This window comes from Hippocampus zosterae, chromosome 11 (assembly GCF_025434085.1).
Source record: "Hippocampus zosterae strain Florida chromosome 11, ASM2543408v3, whole genome shotgun sequence".
Taxonomy (NCBI): Eukaryota; Metazoa; Chordata; class Actinopteri; order Syngnathiformes; family Syngnathidae; genus Hippocampus; species Hippocampus zosterae.
The window spans coordinates 5,011,774-5,037,341 of NC_067461.1; the positions used below are offsets into that span (position 1 = coordinate 5,011,774).

A 25,568-nucleotide genomic window follows, 5' to 3' on the forward strand; every position below is an offset into this window, starting at 1 on the left:
GACATTAAGCACTTTTTGCCGGCGCCCATGTTGCAGCGTAGCCAATCTCATTATTTTCCAACTTTCCCCAGCCGACTCATTTCAATTGCTTTGGCGATTCTTTCTTTTTGGGTTGTTGTCTTTTCAGCGATCCAGTTCTTCATGCGTTCCTCTGGTGTGACCGTCTACAAGGTCTGAAAGATATTTTTACTTGTTGGAGATACACTGCAGTTAAGCCGAGCGCTGTTTATGGTGTGAGTGGAATGGCGATATTAGTGCTAATCGTTACTTGCTTCCTAAATTTGAAATAAAGATTTTTTTTTTTGGAGGGGGGGTTACACGAAGGTAAGCACTTGCTCAAGTGCTCCCTTCCTACCTTCCTTACGCGACTGCATTGTTGATGTCATTTTCAGTCATGAAAAACGCCATGTAGATGTCATTTACTATTCGAGACTGTAGTTTTTCATTTCTTTAAAATGGTAATAAACATTTGAGTTCATAAAAGTAATAAAAAGGATACTTGGAAATTTCTCGGTGAGCTGGTGCTAATGGTAGCCTCGAAGCAAGCAACAATATTGACTCAGGACAAGCTAGCCAGCTAGGAAAAATAAGCTGTTGGTATTAGCTTTTAAGCTAGCAACACCATCAAGCCAAGCAGTAGCTAACTAACAAGTTTGGAGAAGTAGCTCTGCTTTCTAAACTTGAAACAATTTGGGCAATAAGGTCTTAAAACGTAAAAAGAAAATCATTCAATTCAGTTGATTTACTGTAGTTTAGTGTTGTCGATTTTTCGCATACTCCATGCTAATTACCTCCATGCTAATATTTGAACGCAAAACTAGCTGGCCAAAATTGGGCATGAACAAATAGCCTTTCCACTTTGCAACGCTATGTTCTTGTCACTTTACACCCACGCACACTCTCACAGGTACTTTGTTTTTTAATTCCAACTTCTCAAACTCCGGGAGACAGACACATTTCACTCCGCCTCACATTTTCCACCCGGGTTGACCTCAATCTGTCCTCTTGTCACTCGCGCCCCACACTCACTCATCGTCTTGTCTTTCTTTTTCTTTTTTCTTCATCGTCCTCCGTCCAGCCTTCTCGGCTCATTTCCATCTTACTATCCGGTATTTGTTTGTCCCTCATTTTCTCCTGATAGATAAAGGCCAAGGTGGCCTTTGTGTCAGGCGGGATGCCCATTTTTAGCTCCTGAGAGGCCGATGAATGCGCCGCACCGTGAAAGACGTAATTAGTAACGATCCCCGAGCTCTGATACCATTTGAGAGTTCTTCAACTTGAGGCATGATAAATGGTGTGTGCCCGATGCGGTTTATTCTTTTTAGGATGCTTAAAGGGGACATGATAGTTTTTTTTTGTTTCACAACTCAAAACAAAGGTCCCAGCTGTCCTGTTGCTTGTGAAACGTTTTCATTGTTGTAGTTGTTTGGAGGTTTACGATTACTGTAAGATTTCTGTTAGCCTCGCGCTGTTATTAGCATTAAGCTAGCGGGCGTTTGCGGAACGAATTGAAATTGTTGATGTTTCAGGACAATGTTTAATTCTGTTGTTTTGTGTGTGAATTTTCGTTATCGTGACTACTGGTCTTTAAGTGTCACTTGGAAATGGCTAATCTTTTCTCATCTGAGGTGCCAACACATGGGGAAGTACTCAGTGTGAGGACAGTATTATGCAAATTAGCTCCTCTGTTACGTTAATAGCCATCAAAATTCAGACCAGCTCACTCACAGACACATTTTCAAAAATAGGCAGCTGACGAAGGATTTACCTGGTTGTTAAACTTCACATTTTATGGGTGGACGGGCACTCCAGAGACCCGACTATTTATATAGAAGTGATTAAAAAGTCAACTTTCCATAATATATCCCCTTTGAATAGTACGCCGTCCCATCAAGCAATCTTTGCCTTCACGTTAAAAAATTAATGCTACCTTATATGCCTCTCAAAGCTGCAAAACACAAAGAAAGAGACTGTGTCGCCTGCATGTTGACTTGAAATTTGCTGCGAAAGTGTTTGCCTGAGAGGGGACTTTTCAATCTGGTTAAGTCAACGGAATCAAGAGTGACACTGAGATACTGTAAGGCTTTCTTTTCAATTCCTCTCTTTTCACACTTCTTATTGAGTTCAGATAAAGCTTCTCTGTTTGATCTCTTTTTGAACTTTGATTACCGCCACCGAGCACCTTCACCATAGTGCAATACACATTTCCTTTTGTGTGTGTGTGTGTGTGTGTGTGTGTGCCTGAGTCTGTAAGTGGGAACGTGTTTGTGTTTACAGAAATCTAGCTTGAAGATTCTGAGCGAAAAACCTAAATGCAGTGACGGTGGCAAAAGCAGTGTTTGTCAAGGAGCTCCACCCCCTCATGTCGACATAGTTCCTTGGCAGTGTAATGCTTTTATATTAGACAGGGCTTTGGCCTGAGCACAAAGTAAAGGAGAGCTCTGGAAAAAAAAATCGAATTGATGCAAAATTAAAATTTTTGTTTTCATCGTTTGTGCGCATTCGACGTTTGGCGAATTCTTGGATTGATTTTTGTTTTCCATCACAAAAAGCCCCCGAATCAAAACGAAGTCCGTGACAATATTTTGACTCCTGACGCTTGCGAGCGTCAACTCGCATGCCTGCAACTGGGCCGCTTTCACCTTTTTGCATCATTTTTTGGAGCCAGGGATTTCTGAAACGACTCCCAATTTTGACATTCAGGGCTGTGAGTTCCACCCACTGTGCTGCGGCACCTGTGTGAGCGCCTTGAGAGATTATCGGGGGCGCAGTGGGAGATCGGCCAACGTCACTTGGTTGGCACGAAAAATCTTATTTTATTTATTCCAAATAATAATTTTTTTCTTCACCTGTCTATGCTCTGGGCGGCCCGGTAGCCCAGTGGTTAGCACGTCGGCTTCACAGTGCAGAGGTACCGGGTTCGATTCCAGCTCCGGCTTGCGTGGGTTTTCTCCGGGTGCTCCGGTTTCCTCCCACATTCCGAAAATATGCATGGCAGGCTGATTGAACACTCCAAATTGTCCCTAGGTGTGAGTGTGAGCACGGATGGTTGTTCGTCTATGTGTGCCCTGCGATTGGCTGGCAACCGATTCAGGGTGTCCCCCGCCTACTGCCCGAAGACGGCTGGGATAGGCTCCAGCACCCCCCGCGACCCTAGTGGGGATCAAGCGGTTCGGAAGATGAAAAAAAAGATGTCTATGCTGTTTTGTTGCGACATAGTAACCACGGGAAATATTTGTGTTAATTAATTGATGGGAATTCTTCACGCATTTAAAGAGCCACTTTCTTCTAGTTTTCAAATGTCATTGTGAGTTGCCTTTTTGAATGGGGTGGGGGGAATCGAATCTGAGATGGGTGGTCTTCAGGAAACATGGTCTAGGAGTGCGCCATATAAGGCCAAAAATGAACTTAAATGAAATTAACTCTTCCTGCAGCAATGAATAAATAAAATAGTTCACTCAGCCGTTTGTTTGCAGGAGACCGTTGAATACTGCGTTCCACTCCATTGCCTCATGTTGCTTCGGTTGTGACGTGACACCAAAAACCGAGCACTCAAGTACCTGAATTATTTACATTCATTATTTTTACACTTGGACAGCTTCACTGCCTTCATGCGGAGACACTCCGTTGCAAAATTGGTACAGATTATTTGGACATGACGTCTGAATGGCCCAACAATGGCTGCCATGTTACCTGTTACATTTGAGGACAATCTGGTCACAGCAAAATATATGAGCTGTTTGTTTTTGCAAAATAAAAAAATGCCTGCAGGCGAAATGCGCACCTTTCACATCCTGCGGACCTCACGCACAAGAATACACACACACACGAATAAATTGTGCGTGCAACTAGCGTGAAAAAAAATGTGCCCATCGATTTTAATTACGGCAGGGCACAATATTTTTTTGTTCAGTCTCTCTCTGCGAGCCAACAACAAATGGCGCCAGTCTGCAATCTGCGGCCCGCCGTTTGGAGAGCCCCGATCAAGAGCACCTTTGCGTTTCCATTCAATTAGTACATCTGAATCGGTGTAGAGTTGAGCTTTCCGTCGCGGCTCTTGTGTGTTGACAATCTGATTGATCGCCCGAGCAGGAGTGCAAGCCCAAAAAAAAAAAAAAAAACGGTCATATTCCCGATGCGTAATTAGCGGCTAAGAGACCGCGTCGCACGCACGTACTGTTTCTTTCACGCCGACCGGACTTAATTAGACAATACCAGAATGCAGATGTGCCACGGCGGGCCGCTTTCATTTCCGCAGCTTGCTTTCATTGGGGCTAAGCAGCTGCATCGGCCCGGATGCGTGGCTCGAGAATGACATTGAAGGAGCAGGCCGAACGTTTCTCGCTTTTCACAGTCACGTTAGCGTCATCGCAGGCTTCTAATGAAGTGTCACGAGTCGTGAGTTTCCACTTCCAGGATGGTTGTTTTTGTCCAATTTGGGCATTTAGTTCAACGCCATCTACTTTTACGGCTCCTCGCTGCTTCAAAAGTTTGCTTTGACCCGAAAATCGGTAAATTTGCATGTGCATACTAATGTAGAAGGACTGCGGTGCCATATTGTGATGCCCTAGTCAGCTACTAGCACAACATAGCAAAGCGCTGTACAAGACAGGGAACTTTGTTAGCACAGCAACACATTTAAACTTAGGAAGTTAATGAAGGTTGCCATTTATTGATGTTTAATCTTCAAAGGAAACGAATAACCAAACTCAATATCCATCCATTTTCTGATCCGCTCTATCCTTGCGAGGGTCACGGGCGTGCTGCAGCCTATCCGGGCCGTCTTCGGGCAGTAGGCGGGGGACACCCTGAACCGGTTGCCAGCCAATCGCAGGGCACACAGATTACGAACAACCATTCGGGCTCACGCTCACACATCGGGACAAAATGCTGTTGTGATGAGCTTTTTTTTTTTTTTATGTTTTTGATTTGCTGTAGTGTTGTTGCGAGCATTAAGATAAGATAAGATAAGATAAGATAAGATAAGATAAGATATCCTTCATTTGTCCCACACTGGGGAAATTTACAGCCTCCAGCAGCAAGAATGTAGGTGAAAAGAAGACAGAAGAAAAAAAACAACAAACACCGTTCAATTAAGTGCAATATAAACACAAAATGGATAAATCGCAGTGCTATTTACAATTGTCTTTCACATCATTTAATTATCATTCATTCATTCATTCATTCATTCATCTTCCGAGCCGCTTGATCCTCACTAGGGTCGCGGGGGGTGCTGGAGCCTATCCCAGCTGTCTTCGGGCAGTCGGCGGGGGACACCCTGAATCGGCTGCGAGCCAATCGCAGGGCACACAGAGACGAACAACCATTCACACTCACACTCACACCTAGGAATAATTTAGAGTGTTCAATCAGCCTGCCACGCATGTTTTTGGAATGTGGGAGGAAACCGGAGCACCCGGAGAAAACCCACGCAGGCCCGGGGAGAACATGCAAACTCCACACAGGGAGGCCGGAGCTGGAATCGAACCCGGTACCTCTGCACTGTGAAGCCCACGTGCTAACCACTGGACTACCGGGCCGCCTTAATTATCATTATTATTGTTATTATTGTTGTTATTTTTATTCAGCAGCCTGACAGCAGTCGGTAGGAACGACTAATTAAGGGCCCGAGAAAGAAGTTATTCCATTCATGATCCATTTTTTTGACCGAATCGGTGAATGGTTTATTGGCATTTTAGTTAAGGTTTGATTAATAGTTAGTCATAATAATTAGTTAATAATTTAGTTAATCATTAATCATACCTTAATCATAATTAACTTGTTATCATTATTGGTGCATGAAAGCGGCAAAGGTGCGAGTGATCCGGATTTTGATTCTCTTGTTCATTTGCACATTGTCTTGTCCCTCTCGCTCTGCTTTTGCAACTCCGCATCCTCCTCCGGCTTTTATTCCCTTCGCCCACATAAAGCGAGAAACAACAACCGGCAGTATTCTTGTCATTTCCAACACCGGTTTCTTCTCAGCTCATTAATATCGCATAATTCCCTTGCTCCTTTTTTTTTGTGTGTGTGTGTGTTTGTGCTCACGAAACACTTCAGTCTGTACCCAACCCATAACTCGAGGAATATGACACTTCTTCGAACAGAAGGAATTAGAAATCATAAAATGTTGCTTTGTGTCATTAATTAGCCTCAAAAAGTTTTCACTCAGCGGCTCTTTCGTAAGAGAATCATTTTGCCGGAGCCGATGCGGCTATAAATATCTGTTTGTTTGGGTTTAGGAGGATCTAATGGCTCTTGGCGGATTAGATTCTTGGGGCTGTTTGAGGTTTCTTAAAGCAACAATCTGTAGCGGCGTCTTGTTGCCACGGCAACCGCGGCTCATCTTTTTGATCAGTTGACTCGCATCCGCGTCTGTGCTGCTTTTACCGTTATTTGTCTTCGGAATGGGCGTTGCTTTTACGTCCCTTTTCTCAGGGTCTGCTTGAGATTTAATGACTGACTCGAAGGAAGGTGTTTATTTATTTTTTTCCCCCCATAAATAAATCTTGAATGTTCTGAACTCCGGTTTCCTTGCCAGCAGGTCTGCCTGGAGGTTGTTCACAGTGCATTTGCCTCATTTTGCCTCGGCCAGATCCTTAAAAATCAATTTATCGTTCAATTTTTTTCCTGGGCTCTAAAAAGTCGATTATTGTCTTTGAGCCATCGAGTAAATAAAAATAACTTTTTTTTTTCTTACCTACTGCTTGAAAATGGTATTTTTCTCCACCCCATTTTAATTACATTTAGAGATTCCGTCATTTTATTTTCGATCAAGGTGAAAACAATCAATCCTGTGATTTTTTTTTTTTTTCCTGCTGGAGAAAGAGACATTTTTTTTTAAGAAGCACTTACTTTCAAACGTGGGACCAAACAACAATTTTGATCATCATCTTTCATCTATCAAAGACAGCAGATGGTGATTTCTAAGGAGCCTTTTCAGCCTCTGCTGAATAGATTCCATGTCTGCCCAAAATAGATTGCGAATGTTTTTCGGCTCATTTCAGCAAACCCTTCAAACTGTCACAAAGAAGGCAATTGAAGAGGCTTTCTGTGACGTCACAAACTTCAGGTGCCTTGTGTCACCCACGTATTGTAAACCAACGGCTCATTCATCACCGGGACAAAAAACAAAACAAAACAAGACAAACAACGTTGGAATATGATACGCTATCGCCTTCTTTGTGACTCCACTCGATTGGGATCGCATCGGCTCATCCGGGTGGCGACAAAAGGTCCAGCGGGATGACATTTCAGCATGTGCGCTCCATTATCCTCCGTGGGATTTTAATTCCCCGGCATCCTGTTACTTGATGTTCCCGAGCCCCGCCATCGCAAAAGATCAGGGGAAGGGAAAACACATTCTGACCATTCGATGTTACGGCCTCGGCGTGAACCATTCGGGATGAATTTAATCTGCTTTTCCCACTCCTCATTTGGATGTTGAATCCTTTCGGGAGCAATCCGCTAGCTAAAGTGGGGTACAAATCTGCAGCTGTTGTATGTAAATAAACAGGTATTGTATTGTATATGGGTGGCCCGGTAGTCCAGTGGTTAGCACGTCGGCTTCACAGTGCAGAGGTACCGGGTTCGATTCCAGCTCCGGCCTCCCTGTGTGGAGTTTGCATGTTCTCCCCAGGCCTGCGTGGGTTTTCTCCGGGTGCTCCGGTTTCCTCCCACATTCCAAAAATATGCATGGCAGGCTGATTGAACACTCTAAAATTGTCCCTAGATGTGAGTGTGAGTGTGAATGGTTGTTCGTCTATGTGTGCCCTGCGATTGGCTGGGATAGGCTCCAGCACCCCCCGCGACCCTAGTGAGGATCAAGCAGTTAGGAAGATGAATGAATGAATGAATGAATGTATTGTATATTGTAAGATGTTGCATGGAGTACTAGTCCATTAGTTAAATCTAGTTAAATCTCCATAATAATCGAGATAGGAGCGGAACTCCAAAATGCAGACAAGGATAAGATCGTAAACAAAAAAATTTTGCCGGTGTTTACCAAACGCAGTAGCTGCAAAGTACAACAGGAGACAAAACAACAAATAAAAACTTGGGGAAAAAGGCAAGGAGTATCAAGGCATCAATGTGTATTGCTGGTCGCTGAAATACGAAGACAAAAATGTGGCGAGAAGCAAAGAGGCAAAAAGTCTTGAATGTCGAAAATAATCAGGCACTTGGAGACAGGAGTCGTGAGCAAGGCCGAAATAATCCGACAATCATTTGTCAGCATGGCTGGGTTGATAAAGGCAGCTGCATAATGAGCTAGATCAGCGGCAGGTGGGCCTCTGGAGGGAACGCCCTCCACTCAAGTCTCCAATGTCAAAACTATATCACCCTATTTTAATAGATTCTTACAGGTGATTCATCAAAAACAGTAAATCGCCTCATTAAAACTTGTACGCAAAAAAAAAAAAAACTGCAATCTTGTCCCGCCCCCCACACCATCACGGGCCAAGTGCCATCCAAACGATGCAGCTCAGAAAAGGACCAAGCAGTCACTCATGTTGCTTCTACTGCCAGATATTTTTAGCACCAGTGAGAGATAAAGTCGACCCAAAAGACAGCGGCTCTCTGGAAGGCCTCCAGAATCTCATGTGATCTTGAGACAGGAGTGACGGTGCTTTCCCGACATCCCTCAACGTGGCGCGCAATGCCGCGTGCATTCAAATGATCCGCCAAAGACAAAAGCCAAAGTCCCTCAGGGTGGGCTTAAAAGATGGCATGCTGAGACGCATCCAGCGTGGGAGCGAAAAGAAAAACACACATCTGGTGACAGTCATTACGCATGCAAAATTGTATGCATTTTTAATTCCGCGTCTCGATTTTCCACAAACGCGCTCCCTATTTGAGTTTTGACCGCACGTCCTGCACTTACTCGGCCATCAGATGTGCTGCCCAGTGGAGGTGTTTATTTTCCCCGTGGTGTATTTGCATAATATTTAAATAAGCTTCTGCACCTACCGCTGTCATAAAACAGGCATAATGAAATGCAGCCCAAAAACAAAACAAAAAAAATAATCCATAGTAATGAGAGCCAATCCCGCCCGCATTTAATGAACTTGTTCTTTTTAGAAGAGCCGCATTCATCAAATTCAATGCGGCCATTCACTGCAAACATTCCAGCGATGTCCAAACTGGCACACACCACTGAGTTCAATAATTAATGGCCTGCTTCCACGCAGGAAATTATTAGTTTTGTGCATGACAATGTGAAATTATGCTGGCGTTTATCCTCGCGTGGATCCAAAAGCCAAGTCCGGGTTGATAAATACACCCTTGTGTGTGTGTGTGTGTGTGTGTGTGTGTGTGTCTGTGTGTGTGCCATGTCCTTTTCAAAAGGTCGACACTTATCCGACGATGCTGGCCATCCATTCCTGTTAAAGCAAACCGTGACAAATGTTTCCTCGTCATGTCCGATCAACACCCTCTTCAATTGTTTACTTGACCCTGACATCAAAAGTGGTTTAATAGAAGCCCCTTTTAAATGACCGTATTTTCTGCGCTTCGGAGTATCGGGCTCACCTTCAACGAATGGCTTCTTTTAAAACTGTTTTTGCATATAAGGCGCACCACATTTCGAGGCGCATAGAATAGAAGCTACAACTACAATAGTGGCTGCGATTGCGCTATGCGTCCACTAGATGGAGCTACGCTAAAGGAATACAAGACAATACAAAGCAGCTTTATTTATATAAAGCCTTCACAACCACCGCGGCTGTAACAAACCCATTAAAACGGACACGTAACATATAAATACAAATGGCATTACAAAAAATAAAATAATTGAAAGACAAAAGTTAGGAAGACAATTGATTCAACCAAAAGGCACGCGAACTTCATGGGCTCACATCCACAAATATCCTTAGACGTCTTGCTTGTCTCCTTCCTTCGTTTAGTCAGGAGTTAACTATGCTTTCTGCGTTTCGTAATGGCGGCGCAGAGCACACTGAGTAATTGTCTGTTTGAGCGTACGTCTTTTACGCTATAATTGGTTCCTGCTAATGATTACCACTAGATGGCATAGGAACACAAACAGAGGAACGCAATGGGGACTATAAAGAGACTGTAACATCACATATAAGGCGCACCGGATTATAAGGCGCACCGTCGGCTGTTTGCGGTGCGCAAAAAAAATCTGTATTTAAAAACAAAAGTATCGGCGCTACAAAAGCGCCACCCGTGTACCACAAAAGGCCCCATTACTCCATTTCTCTCTGGGAGTGTACGGAGTCAAATTGTTGACCACTTCAACACAAAACTTGAGTTTGTAGCGTCTTACGCAATTAAATCTGCCAACAAATCGGCCGGAAGGTGTCGAATCAATCCCGTCTGTTTAAAAAGACGGCGTTTTATAAAGGAGCCTGTTCAATCCGGCAAGACCGCTAAACGAGCATGTTCGCATGCCGGGCAGTAAAGCCAATAGGTTGAAAAGCCATGAAAAGCTGAACAGCAGCAGCCGGCTCATGTTTCTTTTGTCCCCGCGGTCATGTCTTTGAGAGCCCTTTTAAACTAATCTTGATGCTTAAACTCCCGGATCTTGAGAAGGACATCAATCATTTTTCCTTCGAGACAAAACACAACCATGCTCTCATGCCATCCATCATTTCACTTGACAGACCGAAACCGTGATGGAAGACGAATCATTGAAACGTTTGCATTCGTTTGCCCTCTGCTGTGTTATGAGAGGATGCATTATTATTATTATTATAATTATTATTATTTTTTTGCGTGTTTCTAGAAATGTCGTGATGGTCAGTTTCATTCATCTTCCGAGCCGCTTGATCCTCACTCGGGTCGCGGGGGGTGCTGGAGCCTATCCCAGCTGTCTTCGGGCAGTAGGCGGGGGACACCCTGAATCGGTTGCCAGCCAATCGCAGGGCACACAGAGACGAACAACCATTCACACTCACACTCACACCTCGGGACAATTTAGAGTGTTCAATTAGCCTGCCACGCATGTTTTTGGAATGTGGGAGGAAACCGGAGCACCCGGAGAAAACCCACGCACGCCCAGGGAGAACATGCAAACTCCACACAGGGAGGCTGGAGCTGGAATCGAACCCGGTACCTCTGCACTGTGAAGCCGACGTGCTAACCACTGGGCTACCGGGCCGCCTCTGCTCCAACATTAATTCATTCATTCATCTTCCGAGCCGCTTGATCCTCACTAGGGTCACGGGGGGGTGCTGGAGCCTATCCCAGCCGTCTCCGGGCAGTAGGCGGGGGACACCCTGAATCGGTTGCCAGCCAATCGCAGGGCACACAGAAACGAACAACCATTCGCACTCACACTCACACCTAGGGACAATTTAGAGTGTTCAATCAGCCTGCCACGCAAGTTTTTGGAACGTGGGAGGAAACCGGAGCACCCGGAGAAAACCCACGCAGGCCCGGGGAGAACATGCAAACTCCACACAGGGAGGCCGGAGCTGGAATCGAACCCGGTACCTCTGCACTGTGAAGCCGACGTGCTAACCACTGGACTACTGGGCCGCCGTGATGGTCAGTTTGATTCCAAAAATCCTGATCCGATGCATTTGGGAATCTGGATTTGGATGGAATTTGGGTATGTAGCAAACCTCGGGAACGTTTTAAATCGTCCAGGTCGTTGAAATCGATCGCGATCTGTCTGTTTGGATTGATCTTCATGTAGATTTTGATTTACAAACTTCAGCGTGTCAAGTCATGACAGCCCAGTAATCCCCGTTTAAGAATTCATTAATTTCATAGTTTGTTCCATACAACGGAACCAATGACTGAGTGATCGAAAATGAGTTTGATGCTTAGCGTCGGTTATCCTCGAGAGCAAATGCGAGACTTGCAGCAGCTGCCTCATTTATCGCAGCGTTTGGATGTTCCGACAAGAGCTTTTGTTTTATTTTCCTGCCCATTTCCATTAGGTTGAAGCGTGAAAGCTAATTTTCCAATTTCTATTCATCACCTGACCAAACTCTTTTCCGTTCCCTTTGGGCACAAACACAGCGGCGAGTCTCTCACATGCTTCGAGCTCAATCGATTCTCATAGGCTGACCTCCAAAATTTAAACCTCACAATGGGTTTTCTTGATATTTTCTGCGAAATAGCGTTGGCCACTTGCTCACAAGGGGGGAGGATGCATGAATGCTTTTAGTATCTCTTGAAAGAAACGGCGTGTGACGTCATCAAACGAACTCTTGACTCCAACATGTTGAGAGGGAGCCCGAGGCAGATCACCAACTTCCATAATTTTGGATCCGAGTGTGTCACTGGAAAATTAGCCGAGTTACTTGACCGATTACTTGATTTTAAAAGTGACCTAATTACAGATTCCTTGATTTAAAAAGTAACTTCTCTTACTCATTACTGGATTTTAAAAGTAACTTAGTTACTTTACTGATGACTCGGTTTAAAAAGTAACTTATGTGACTGATTACCTGATTTTGAAAGTAACTTTGTTACTTTAGCGATGACTTGATTTAAAAAGTAACTTAGTTAATTTACTGATTATTTTAAACAAAGTTACATTACTGATGACCTGATGTTAAAAGTAACGGCGTCAGATTACTGATTAACAGATATTTTTTAAAGTAAGTAAGTGTGATTAAAAGTTACTTAGGCGGCCCGGTAGTCCAGTGGTTAGCACGTCGGCTTCACAGTGCAGAGGTACCGGGTTTGATTCCAGCTCCGGCCTCTCTGTGTGGAGTTTGCATGTTCTCCCCGGGCCTGCGTGGGTTTTCTCCGGGTGCTCCGGTTTCCTCCCACATTCCAAAAACATGCATGGCAGGCTGATTGAACACTCTAAATTGTCCCTAGGTGTGAGTGTGAGATGCGAATGGTTGTTCATTTCTGTGTGCCCTGCGATTGGCTGGCAACCGATTCAGGGTGTCCCCCGCCTACTGCCCGAAGACAGCTGGGATAGGCTCCAGCACCCCCCCGCGACCCTAGTGAGGATCAAGCTGCTCGGAAGATGAATGAATGAATAAAAGTTTAATTTGTTACTTTCGGTAGGCGCTGACAACCTCACGGAGCATAAAAATGACAACCGTTTTTTTTTCTTATTGCCATTACTTTATTGGAAGTGCATTACTAAACGGTCATGTTTAAGGATACATTTAAAAAATAAAATAAAATAGACGGCCTTTCTCGAATTCACTTCACATAAATCAAAAATTTTAATGTATATAATATAAAATAAAGGCAGTTCTTTTTTTGATCTGACATATTTACTTGCTCATACTGTCATGATAAAACTTAACTTTGTTTATAACATTGTAATAATGAAAAAGAAAAAAATCAGTGACCTTTAGTCAGTGATTTTATATACTGTACATATACTGTATATATATATATACAGTATATGTGTTGTGTTGATGGTTTTCTATTGACACTCCTTCAGTGAATAGTCAAGCTCATATACTGGAAGATTAACAAGAGCAGCATTGAAAGGTTTTTATAGCGTATAAACCTGTTGCTACATGGCCGGATTTATTACTTTCTTTTCCTTGACTTGGACACAAAATAGAAGGCAAATGACTGCAATCAAAACGGCGAGCGGAGTGCTCGACCAAAATATTTTGACACATTCAAAGAGGTGACGACTGCCTCTCCGCACTGCACCATGGAAGATGTGGAAAATGCTCCCCCCCACCCCCCTTAGTTGTTCTAAGAAGAACAAGCAATCAAAACTCTTTCCCCACACAGCTTTCCAAAAAATGTTTTCTTCCAGTTTGCGCTTTGTGAATCAATGCGCTCGTTTTAAGTCCCCGCCGGTTCGCCGCGTTTCCACCAAAGTCTAAAAAGGCAGGGGAAATTTGTGTGTCTCGAGCGATTCTTCGCGAGGTTTCGGCGTGGAGGCTCCGCGGTAATTGGAGTATTTTACTTTAATAAGCACTCGCTCGCCGATGACTGTCAAAAGATGAGTGGACCGAAGAAGAATACTCAACGTTAACTTATGCTAATTGCTCAGGCAAGTGTTCATTTTATGTTATCGTGGGCTTCTTGCATTTACTTGCTCATTAAAGTTCAAATTGCAAAAGGCTAATTACCAATGGCGCTAATTGGCGTCGGGCTCCAAAATATACACTGCTGTGATCTTTTAACTCCAGTCATGTTTCCCAATGATATTGCAGTACGAGGTGAAAGAAGAACTGGAATTGGACTCGGGACCTCACGCCGGTTGAAATAGTTCAGCCGTGTTCTCTCTTTGACATAGAAAGACGTTCCCTCCGGTGTTGAAGGTTGAAGAAAATTGAAAGGAGCAAACCCTCTCGTCAGCCTCTTTTAAAACGGCATCAATATCAAAGCCGCAAAACAGCAGATTGATCCGCCTTTTGACTTTTCTTGAGAACCCTGCGAAGAAAAGAAGGACATTGAAGCAAGTGTGTGAGCGCTTTCACAGCATAATGTGACAAATACAATTCTTGTCGGACATAAACAATTACTGGGGCGAACAAGTGAGTGGCGAGTGTGAAATTTCACACTCATGTCCGGGCATTGTGGCGTTATTTTTCTTCACGGGCATTGTCCTGGCTCTTGATAGTCCTTTCGAGGGCGCAATATTGGCTGGGAAATAAAAATGCTTTCAGCTGATTGCTAAGAAACACAAAGATCCCACCATCAGGCTTCTTTTACAGAACCAAACAAATGTGAATAGCGAAAAAACCCCAAATACAATTGACACCAACCTAAGCCTTTTGGGGGGGGGGGGGGGGGGCTTTTATCTCTATATTTATTTTTAACATTTGAAATAATATATCACAAACTTTGAACATAAAACTTTCCCATTTAGATTTAGGCATCAGCAGCCTGGTTGTTGTTTTTTGTTTGTTTCAAGCTAGTTGTGAAGCAACTATGCAAAAAAGTGATATTTATTTTTTCCATTTTATTATTATCCAAATCCGATACAACCTGTAACACAACGCGCGGACTTTGACTCATTTCTGACGCATGACCATATTACGTCCTTGAATTATGTTCTCTGTCCTTGTTCATTAGACATGCATTGAAATGTAGTCTCGACTGCCCAACACAGCATCTCAGAGATACGAGCGACCGGCCCGACCTAGCCGTTGATTTGACTTGCTAGCAAACATTTGAGATGCTCTACATTAGCTGTGAAGTCAAGTCAGATCACTTCACAACAAGTTTACCGTCAAGCTAAACATAAAAAAAGGGAATTACGCATTGTGTGCTTAAAACAAACAAGGAAATTTGCCTTTAAAACCTGCTAGCTTAATGTAATGCTAACGCTTTATCTGCCGTCAAGGCACCACTACATGTGTATCGCTGTGCTTTTATTCAAAACAGCTTTCAGCCTTTGTACTCTCTACTCGACTGCGAACTGCAACGAGTATAATATCCTGCTAAATGATTACCTCTGCGACAGTGTCAGTCAACCACTATGGAGCAGTTTGGTGTCTGTCTCTTTGGTATTGGCGCTAGCTTTTTTTGACTTCGTAGGAGCTTAGCGGCAGCCCGCACTGGAAGTCCCACACCACAAAATAATCTTTTTTCTAGTTCAGTGAGCCAAGAGCCTTCTGGCTGGATGCCCTCGAAAATGAAATACCAACTACACACACACACACACACACACACACACACACACACACCCACGGTGGGTTCCATTGGTCAGACTTTTTTTTTTTTTAGTTCAGCACACCTGGACTGAAATGTGCAATTCAAAACAGCAGTGTGCTTCACGGCCGCTTCTCTCTGTGCGCTCTCATGTTTTTGCAGATGGGAAGGTGGAGGTGACGAAGGAGAGTCTGAAGCTGTGTACCATGGGGCCCGGGAAGGTGTTTGGGGAGCTGGCCATTCTTTACAACTGCACCAGGACTGCCACTGTCAAAAGTGAGTCTGGAATGTTTAAAAAATATATATATATAAAAAGCAAAAAAAAAAACCCCACAGCATCCACTGTGCTGTTGATGTACAATTATGTCCTTGTAGTTTGACATCTAACATAAAAAGCAATGGGGAGGCAATAGCGCTCAACAAATCCACTAAAGTCCATAACAGACGCTTTGAACATATTTTTTGAACTACAGGTACCTTTAGTAGATCAAAGCCGTATTCACACCACAAGGTTCAAGTGACCCAATTCCGGCGATTTTCTCTCCATCGGCACAGTTGGGATGCGAGTCATGGCATTGTCACTAGCCCAAGCCCCCCCCCCCCCCCCCCACACACACACAGATGGAATGGTCATCTTCAGATCAGAATCAGGCCTCTTCCAAATGGGTAAAAAAAATAAAAAATAAGAAAAAGTCTGAGATATAGGTCCGGATACGGGCATGTATCGGCCCCGCAGTGTTAATCCAGCCAATGTCATGCATTTGTCGCAAGCAAGGGAGTTAATCAGCCGCACTTCCATCCACCCTGTCGGCCAATGATAACATTTGCATGTGTCACTCACTCCCGCTGAGCTGTTTGAATGGCAAATTAGGAGCTTACTGTGCTGAGCCCCTGGACAAAGAGGAGATGAAAGCAACAGGGAGTCGGAGAGATGAACCGAAAAAAAAAAATAGTGCATGAGTATAAGGACAAGAGTATATATAGGTTACTCCAGGTACTGATGGTCTAGTGCAGGAAGATGTAACTGCTGTCCTGCACGGCCACATTCTGATTGGCCATATTTCATTTTTTTTTTTTAATCGCTTACCATAAAAGAAAACAAAAAGTTGACGAAAATTGGCTGGTGCTCTTTCCTTGGCTTCCCTTTGACGACCATCCACGTCAATGGCGCTCAGTGAACTCGTATGTTAGATTTGAATATTATTATAATAATTTAAATGTATATTTTAGTGTCGCTTTCAGGCACCACACTTTTAGAATCCTTTCATTCATTCATTCATCTTCCGTACCGCTTGATCCTCACTAGGGTCGCGGGGGGTGCTGGAGCCTATCCCAGCTGTCTCCGGGCAGTAGGCGGGGGACACCCTGAATCGGTTGCCAGCCAATCGCAGGGCACACATAGACGAACAACCATCCACGCTCACACTCACACCTAGGGACAATTTAGAGTGTTCAATCAGCCTGCCATGCATATTTTTGGAATGTGGGAGGAAACCGGAGCACCCGGAGAAAACCCACGCAGGCCCGGGGAGAACATGCAAACTCCACACAGGGAGGCCGGAGCTGGAATCGAACCTGGTACCTCTGCACTGTGAAGCCGAAGTGCTAACCACTGGACTACCGGGCCGACTTTTAGAATCACTCCTCCAAATTGTCCGTGGGTGTGAACGTGAGTGTGAATGTTTGTCATTATTAGCTTTGCGATTGGTTGGCAACCAATCTAGGGTGTAGCCACAATCAGCTGCGACAGCTTCCCGCTCCCCTAATGAGGACAAATGCGGGAGAAAAGGCATGTCTGGATTGTTTTTTTTTTTTTTTTTTGGCGACTGTAAAATCACAATTGGGTGTCGTTGGCTCGGATGTGATGACATCTCTGATCCACAAGTTTTTACTTTTGTGTGTGTGTGTGTGTGTGTGTGTGTGTGTGAGACTCCCTTTTGGAAGCAACCCCACTGCTCTAGCCGGTTCCATCATGCAGGATGGCGAGAAGGTGGTCCGACAGACGCGCCGTTTGAATATTTAGCGTAGGGAATGCAGAGTGAGGGCAGATGGCCGAGAACAAGTGTGTTATAAGAATGTGTCAGGATGAGGAATACGTGTTTATGGGAAGCAGGAAACAAGGTGGGGGGAAATGGCTGGAAATGCGCTCCTGGATTCGGGATAATAAATCCAGCCGGGGTGATACGGGGTTCGACGGCTTCGACCAAACACCCAGAATAGACTGGATGACGACACTTTCACGGGTGTGTAATTGCTGCGCTGCCGTGGAAGGACAGCGTAAATGCCTTGGCACCTTAATAAATCAATTTCGGCCGCGTGTGTGGGAATGACTTTATAATTGGAACCTGTGGGATCGGATCGCACCAAAACCAGAGATTTCTTTACCCACTTAGATCATCATTATTAATCAAATCCTGCCTTCGCCCTCCTGGATGAATGTTTTAACTCGATAAAGGAAAATAGATCATGTTTATCCTTCCCTTTAGTCATGTGTAAGACTGTTTTGATGGGATTATATAAGGTACTCTAAACGGACTGGATTTACAAAGTAATTCATAGTTATTGTAGCGATTTCCTTTCCTTCGCCATTATTGGACTCTCGGTTGAGCAACTTTTATGGTTCCTGGAGAAGATCATAAATAAGCGGAGGATGCCCGGTGGGATTTGTAAGTTGATGGTCACAGATCTTAAATATGGTTGAGCTTAGCTCAAGCTTCGCGCCTGTTTGATTCCAAAGTATTTTCATGGTGTGCTCTGAATTGGATCTGTGAAGAGTTAGTCGACTTTCCCCAGATTTCAAGCATGTAACCTCGTCGCGGTCAGTGAAAGCAATGAAGTCATTTGTTTAGTCCAGGGGTGTCCAAACTTTTTGCCAAGGGGGCCAGATTTTATGTGGTAAAATGTCGGGGGGCCGACCTTGGCTGACATTCTTTACATTGAACAACAATATTGTTCAACAAATTTTAGTAAGCCAGTCCGTTTCACATTTCCATTTTTATTTTAATTTCAACAATCTTAAGAATTTCTTTTGGTTCATTTGAAACAGGTATATCACATGCAACTGCTTATTCACTTGACTTTTTCTTAAACAGAAGTCTCCTGAGTGCAAATTGATTGATTTGAAACATAAAATGTATCACCATGACTTTTCAATAGTCACAAAACCTTTGACTCGAACAACAGGGAAATGAACAAGCAATACACATATCCACAACTGCAAGGATCATTTGAAATATGACATATCAGTCAATATAAACACGGAGCGATGTCTTGTTAACTCGTGAGTGATGCCCTCTAGTGTCTAAATGCTATTACTCATTTAGTGAATGCTATTACTCATTTAGCCACTAGAGGGAAGCAGTACTCTATGAAACATCACTCACCAGTCTACGAGACCTCAGTCAATGCAACACGTGTTCCATTGCGCCCAACCTGCGGGCCAGACGGCACTGATTTTATGACAGGGGCCGAGGGCCGGATGAAATTGGACCGCGGGCCGGATTTGGCCCGCGGGCCGGACTTTGGACATGCCTGGTTTAGTAAATCGGAGTCTTTTCAAGAAATTGCGCAAGGTTGTCCACTCCGTGCAACACAGATGAGAAGCACTTCTCAGAAACGGCGCTTGGGCGTACTCCCCGGGCGCCGTTGCTTTGCCTTTCCCTCTCCGCGGAAAAACACAACTCAAACTACTTTGTCTCTTTACTGGAAATCGATGCGCGGCCTCCGCGAAAATATGAATAAATGCATGAGGGCCGGTCGGGTGGGGGGGTTGGGGGCTTCCTGAGGCCAAAGAGGTGCGATGGCGTCCACTTGATGCGAGCTCCTTACTGACCCCTTTCAAATGCCTCCATCCAATGCGCTGACCAGCCGAGCTGGCGCGACAGCTCCTTCTGCGCTCCCGCTGCTATGGCAACAGGGGTCCATATGGAGGTTGGGTTGGGGGGGGGGGGGTTGGTGGGGGGGGGGGGTAGTGAGCGTCTGACTCTTCCCATTGCACCTCTCAAAGGGGGACCTGTGAGGGTTCCGATCGATGGGTCAATGAGGGTCTCGGATGGGAGGGTCGCGGGGGGGGGGGCTGCTGTGTTAATACGGGAAAGTACAAAGGAATTCATTTTGATCATTGGAGTGGGAATGGAAATTATTTTTGGGTGTCTGGCAGGGTGGAAGGGGTGTGTGGGGGGAGGGCGGGGGGGCATGCCATTGCCCAGTAAATCGCTTTAATTGGATCTTTGGCTCCATTTTAATTCCCGCATATGAGCATCGTTGCATCCGAAGAAGCAATGAAGAGGGGATATGAATCGTTTCTATTAAAATGTGAAAATTGACTGAGGGGACCGCGAGAGAGGTTTCACGGAAAACAATTTCGCATTCAAAGCTTTTTGTTTAGTTTTTTTTCTTGTGTGAAAATAAAAATATGGCAGCACGGTGATTGAGTGGTTAGCGCGTCCGCCTCTGAGGTTTTGGGTTCGAATCACGTCATCGGGCATTTACAAGTCTTCCTCGTGCTTTATGGTGTTTTCTGCAGTTGGTCGGGCTCCCTCCCACATTCAAAAATCATGCATAAAGGTGTAGTCAGCGAGGATTTATGGCACAGACGGGGGGGAAAAAAAACAACCAGGGTTTTACCTTTGGCCATGTTATATTAAGGGAGGTTGGTTAAAGTAAGCCATTTTCAACTAAAAAGTGAAAAATGTGGAGGAAGAAGCAGCAGCCAAAAGATGGCAGCATACTCACTTTCTAGTTCAGGAGATTTTTTTTCTTTCCAACTCATCGTAGCGTTTTTCATTTGTTGGACATTTCGGAGTAGTACCAGGAGGAATAATTCGAGTCATTTGTTACTTTGAACATGAGTAACAAATTGTGATTTGGAATGCGAGCCAATGCTCGGAGTCCAGAATTCCGCATTTGAATCTTCTTTGGATTGTCTGAGTGGAGTGTGCGTTGGATTTGAAGCTCATAAAATAATGTCTGCAATGTAGACCTGAGCAGAAGGATAAATTTTTGCATGCCCCCAGTCGAGGTTTTACAGCGATGATAAGCACTACAGAAAAGAAAAGACCCAGATAGAAAGCAAATCTATTAAAAATATGAATTTCCGCCAGATAAAAAAACAAAAAACAAAACAAAAACTCACCGCCAAGTTCATCGGTTTTGAAATGTCACAACGGTGACATACAAGCTGTTAGCCTGTCTTAAAACACAGATAAAAACCTATTTTTTATATATTTTTTTTATCAGAGGTAAGAAATTCAAACACATTTATCATGGTGTCTCTTCTCGCTTCGGGGTTTCATTTCAAAACAAGGCAACAATGGGGAGGGAGGGGGGGGGGGGTGGAGTTATTATTCACCCCCCTCGGACCATGATGAACATCATCGCGTTTGTACTCCGCCATCAGTCAACGCCGTGCCTACAGGCTGTTCACATTAATCACTTCCAACAAATGGATGCGCAGCACGACATGGATAACTTTTAACACTCGTGTGTATCAGTTGTTTCGACACAAACAGTACCAAAAAAAAAAAAAAAGTTTCAGTGTGTTTCATGTTTTCACTCCGGCTTTGTATTGGCTCATTTACACTGATCTCATAAGAATGTATTGTAAAGGATTAGATGCTGCTTCGGGAGGGATACGGAGGTGCAGGGGGATTATCCGGAGTCTTACAATTTTTCCCATTTGAATGATGATTTAGAAAAATCACGAGAGCCTGTCGACAAACGGCAGCTGCGACGATGGAGCGTGCCTGTTGCCATAGCAGCAGTTGTATCAAAACCGTCCCATCGTTTTCTTCAGTGCGCAAAGAAGAAGAGAAAAAGTATTAGTCTGTGTCTTACAATCGAGGATCTGATCGGTCCACAACGGACATGAAAGATAAAGTGTCGCCGGTTACCGAGATGAGGATTTCGCAGGTGCTTGATCGTTTTTCGAAAAATTTGTCAGCAGCAAACTGACCGTCAGATGTATGACAGGTTCGCTTCCACTGAATGGAAGGTTCAAACAAAATAACATCGCAATAAAAAAAATAAAATAAATAAAAGCAAGGGCGGCCCGGTAGTCTAGTGGTTAGCACGTCGGCTTCACAGTGCAGAGGTACCGGGTTCGATTCCAGCTCCGGCCTCCCTGTGTGGAGTTTGCATGTTCTCCCCGGGCCTGTGTGGGTTTTCTCCGGGTGCTCCGGTTTCCTCCCACATTCCAAAAACATGCATGGCAGGCTGATTGAACACTCAAAATTGTCCCTAGGTGTGAGTGTGAGTGTGAGTGGTTGTTTGTTTCTGTGTGCCCTGCGATTGGCTGGCAACCGATTCAGGGTGTCCCCCGCCTACTGCCCGAAGACAGCTGGGATAGGCTCCAGCACCCACCGCGACCCTAGTGAGGATCAAGCGGCTCGGAAGATGAATGAATAAAAGCAAAGCACATGATTATTTGTTGACCAAAATGTGAAATTATAGTTATTTACCATCAGCCCCGAACGTAAAATGCCCCATTGCTGTTACAAATGATTAAAAAAAACCCCCAAACAAACATAAAAAATGGAAAGTGCCCACATTGCAGAAGTTAATGCTGCCGGTTGGTGTGTTCTCATTTTTTTTTTAACGAGAAGTGGCTGAATAAATGTGTATATAATGTTTCAAAGGGCAGTTAATCAGTTAATTTTTATCGGGCCCAAGTGCGAATGAGTCATGCCGCTTTTATCTTTGCAACCAATCACTTTGCAGGAAATTGATCAAAAAGATTGATGACTACTGCAATGGATTGTGACTCTTTAAAAAAAAATTTTAAACAAGCATGCTAAAGTATGCATACTCATCCACGTTAAGATACAAAGAGGAAAAACTAGCCAACAATAAAATATGCCATGAATCCATATGAAATTAAAAATTCAAAATCACATATTAAATCATTTTCAAAATAGGCAAATAGTAAACATAAATCCAAGTTTTATTCGCGATCACACCATATTGGAATAAATCCTGCAAACTGTGCTCATTTTACTGCACCGTTAATATCAGACAATCCAAGTTATGCATCCAGTCCGCGATTCCAACTGCAGTTTGATATTTGAATCTATCTGTCAGCAAACATTACAAATTACATATGCACATTTTATGTCTTAACTAAAATTGACCTTTCCTCTCTCGTGTGTTCCCATGAATTAACATTTACATGCCCGGCTGATGTCGACTTAGGTCTCCAGCCGAAAGATGCTCCTAATGAATGTGCAGAAACATATTCATTTGCTACAGATGGCAGCGGCCTGAAGCCGTGACGGAATCCGCCCTTTAAGATGAAAAGTTATACGTCCACCAGGCCGCGTAATGATGGGACAGCTCCCACACGCGCCGCTGGACTCATGAATATCCAAACAGCTGGCTGAAAATGTTTGCGCGTCGTGGAGAATGTTAGAAGCCTCTATAAACATCCTGAAGTACACGCAGGCACGCAGACTCCCAACCTCAACTGACTGCCACGACTAAATCACTAAATAAAGTTGAGGAAGAACTTTTGAGTCTGATTCATTCAGACATCAATCATAAGTTTCTGTTATGCAAATGACTACTTTTATTTCATGACTCACCCTTTGTTCTTTTAAAAGTAAAGGTTATTGGAGACTATTAGACTAAAGCTACCCCCCCACCCAAAAAAAAGTCACTGAATTTGTGTGTGCCTGTTTTGTTTGATTCGTAGGAATTGTGCCCATGTCGGGCTGTTAGCATCAATGGTATGTGCCTACCGGGCACTCACCAATAGCAGCTAGCTGCTAGCAACTAGCTGCTAATGCCTGAGAGTGGCACTGTATTATACAAATTTAATCAGTGACAGCATAATTAATTAGCAACTTTTTTTGGTGGGGGCGGGGGTATTATTGTGTTGTGTTGACATTGGTGGCAATGATTATATTTCAAGGCAGCCGACCGTTAGCTGGCTAGATAAGAATCTGAACAATGTGTAGCTAGCTTGTCCTCGCTGAATGTTGACCAACTCTGTATTGATTTATTAAACGATCTGAAGTTGGAAATGGCCAAAGCAGACAAAAATGCCAAGACGCTTGGCAAGTTTCATCACATCTGTATTAATGTAGCTCACATGGCTCAAGAAAATTATTATTATTGTTTTTTTTTTTTAAACCGTATTGGTTACAACTACACAAAATCCATTCTGGCTTCAAGACGCATGAAGGGTGGCATTTTCACAAGGCAATAAAGTTGTTCGAATGACAATTTACAGTTTATTTATTCAAAAGGAACATTGCACATTCATGAACATTTACAGAATTCCAGAATTTACGGCTACTTTGTTCTGTTTAGGAAGCCTTCCTTCCGTACGGACCAAACCAAATGATCGTCGCTCTCATTGGCCTTGTGAGGGGTTGACGTGCAAAGTGCTTGCGTGCGGATGACGCCTGCTCAGTGTCACGGATCTTCTCCCGACAGTTGCAGAGAATAGGGCCTTGAGTTTCCATGTCTTGTGTTTACGTCGTAAAACATCCTGCTGGTACACCGATCACTCGCTGTCGTCTTTTATTTCGTTTTTTTTATCACTTATTTTAAAAGAAGGCTTCCATTGCGATGCAATATTTCCTCTTCAAGGGGGACAAGTTTGACTCGGGCTATAACTTAGAGAACGCAGTCAATCTTTGAGCAGACTGTAGACTAAAAGGGTGTATGGATCGATTAAATAAATGAAAGTTGGTTGATTTGTTGGCTGTCGCTTTTTTCGAAAAGTGATAGTTGGAGAAGTAAAAAGCTAAATATAGCTTTAATATGAAAACGGTGCAGGAATTACATCTGTTTTTACATACAGTACGACTCCCTCATTTTTTGGGGGGCAGGGAGCAAAAGTAATGGGACATTTGCAACATAACGGGGGTAGGGGGGCAGGATTGAAAGAAATGAGATCCATTGTAAGCAAGCTAATGACGTCCACGGGTCAACCACATTCAAATTCTATATTTTTAAAGAAAAGGAAACAGTAAGATCAGCAGAATGTGTTTTAACCTTCGTTTTGAATGACTATTCTTCGCGGCAGTTTGACCATAACAAAGAAACGAGATCCTTTGTTTCGAAGCACGTGTACCTGTTAGCAAGGCTGCGATCGGAGGTTGCGATTATTCTCTTAACAATGCGCCACAACGCTGCGTTGCAGTGTATAACCGACCTTTCGTTACACTTCAGGAACGCGAAGCCACATAAAAAAAATAATTTAAAAAAACGAGCAAAGTTGCTAAAAGAAAGAATAAGCGTAAGTGGCGGGTTTATCGACACACTTCCCCTATTAGTATGCGGTCCGGACTTGCTCATGATTGTTGACAAATAAAGCTCATTAGCCTCTGGCCAATTCACGAGACGGACTCGTTACTAATGAGGTGGAGGTGTTTTGAGATGAGGCATTTCAAAAGACCGAGCGACGCCAAGGGAAGGCAAATAACAAGACAAACCAAGCATGGCGTTGAGTGTGCTTTAAAAAAAAAAATCAAAAAAATTCCCGTTGCTACCATGGCAACTCTTCTTCCAGTAAAGCTGCGAGAAATGTGATGGCGCAACAGTAATGGTGTCAGGGTAGCCGTCACCCGCTGTTTTGGAGTCACCTTTGTTGTGTGTAACTTGACAAAAGAGGCCGAGATGCAAGAATCATTTTGATGTGCACAAATGTGTGTGTAAGTGTGTATGTGTTTTTGGCCGCCGTTGTCATTCTCATCTAAGCGGGGAGCGCAGGTGTTCCGGAGCTAGAAGGTCCTTTCAGAGGTTAGCTCTCCGTCACTATCTTGCAGGTGTAATCACACACACACACACACACATGCACACACACAAGCCAGATCAGGGTGTGTATATGCAAATTAGCCTTGTATGACTATTTGGGATGCCCAGGTGCTTTTTTTTCTTCTTTTTTTTCACCTGCTCATTCAGCAAGGATTAGGACAATTGAGGACAACTTGCTGCCAGTAAGAGTAAAACTTTTTACAGTGGTACATTATCTTTAATGATGCTTATTACATTCGATTATTGAATGT

The 25,568-nt window shown here is 43.9% G+C and overlaps 1 protein-coding gene across 2 annotated transcripts in view; it reads left to right on the forward strand.

Moving 5' to 3' along the window:
* The window catches only part of LOC127610116 (cGMP-dependent protein kinase 1), a 103,249-nt gene that overhangs the window by 29,148 nt on the left and 48,533 nt on the right, over positions 1 to 25,568 (forward strand). For both annotated transcript variants that reach the window (XM_052079875.1, XM_052079874.1), the window contains exon 3: positions 15,721 to 15,834. In XM_052079875.1, coding sequence (XP_051935835.1) covers positions 15,721 to 15,834 — 114 coding nt within the window. The remainder of the gene's footprint in view (positions 1 to 15,720; positions 15,835 to 25,568) is intronic.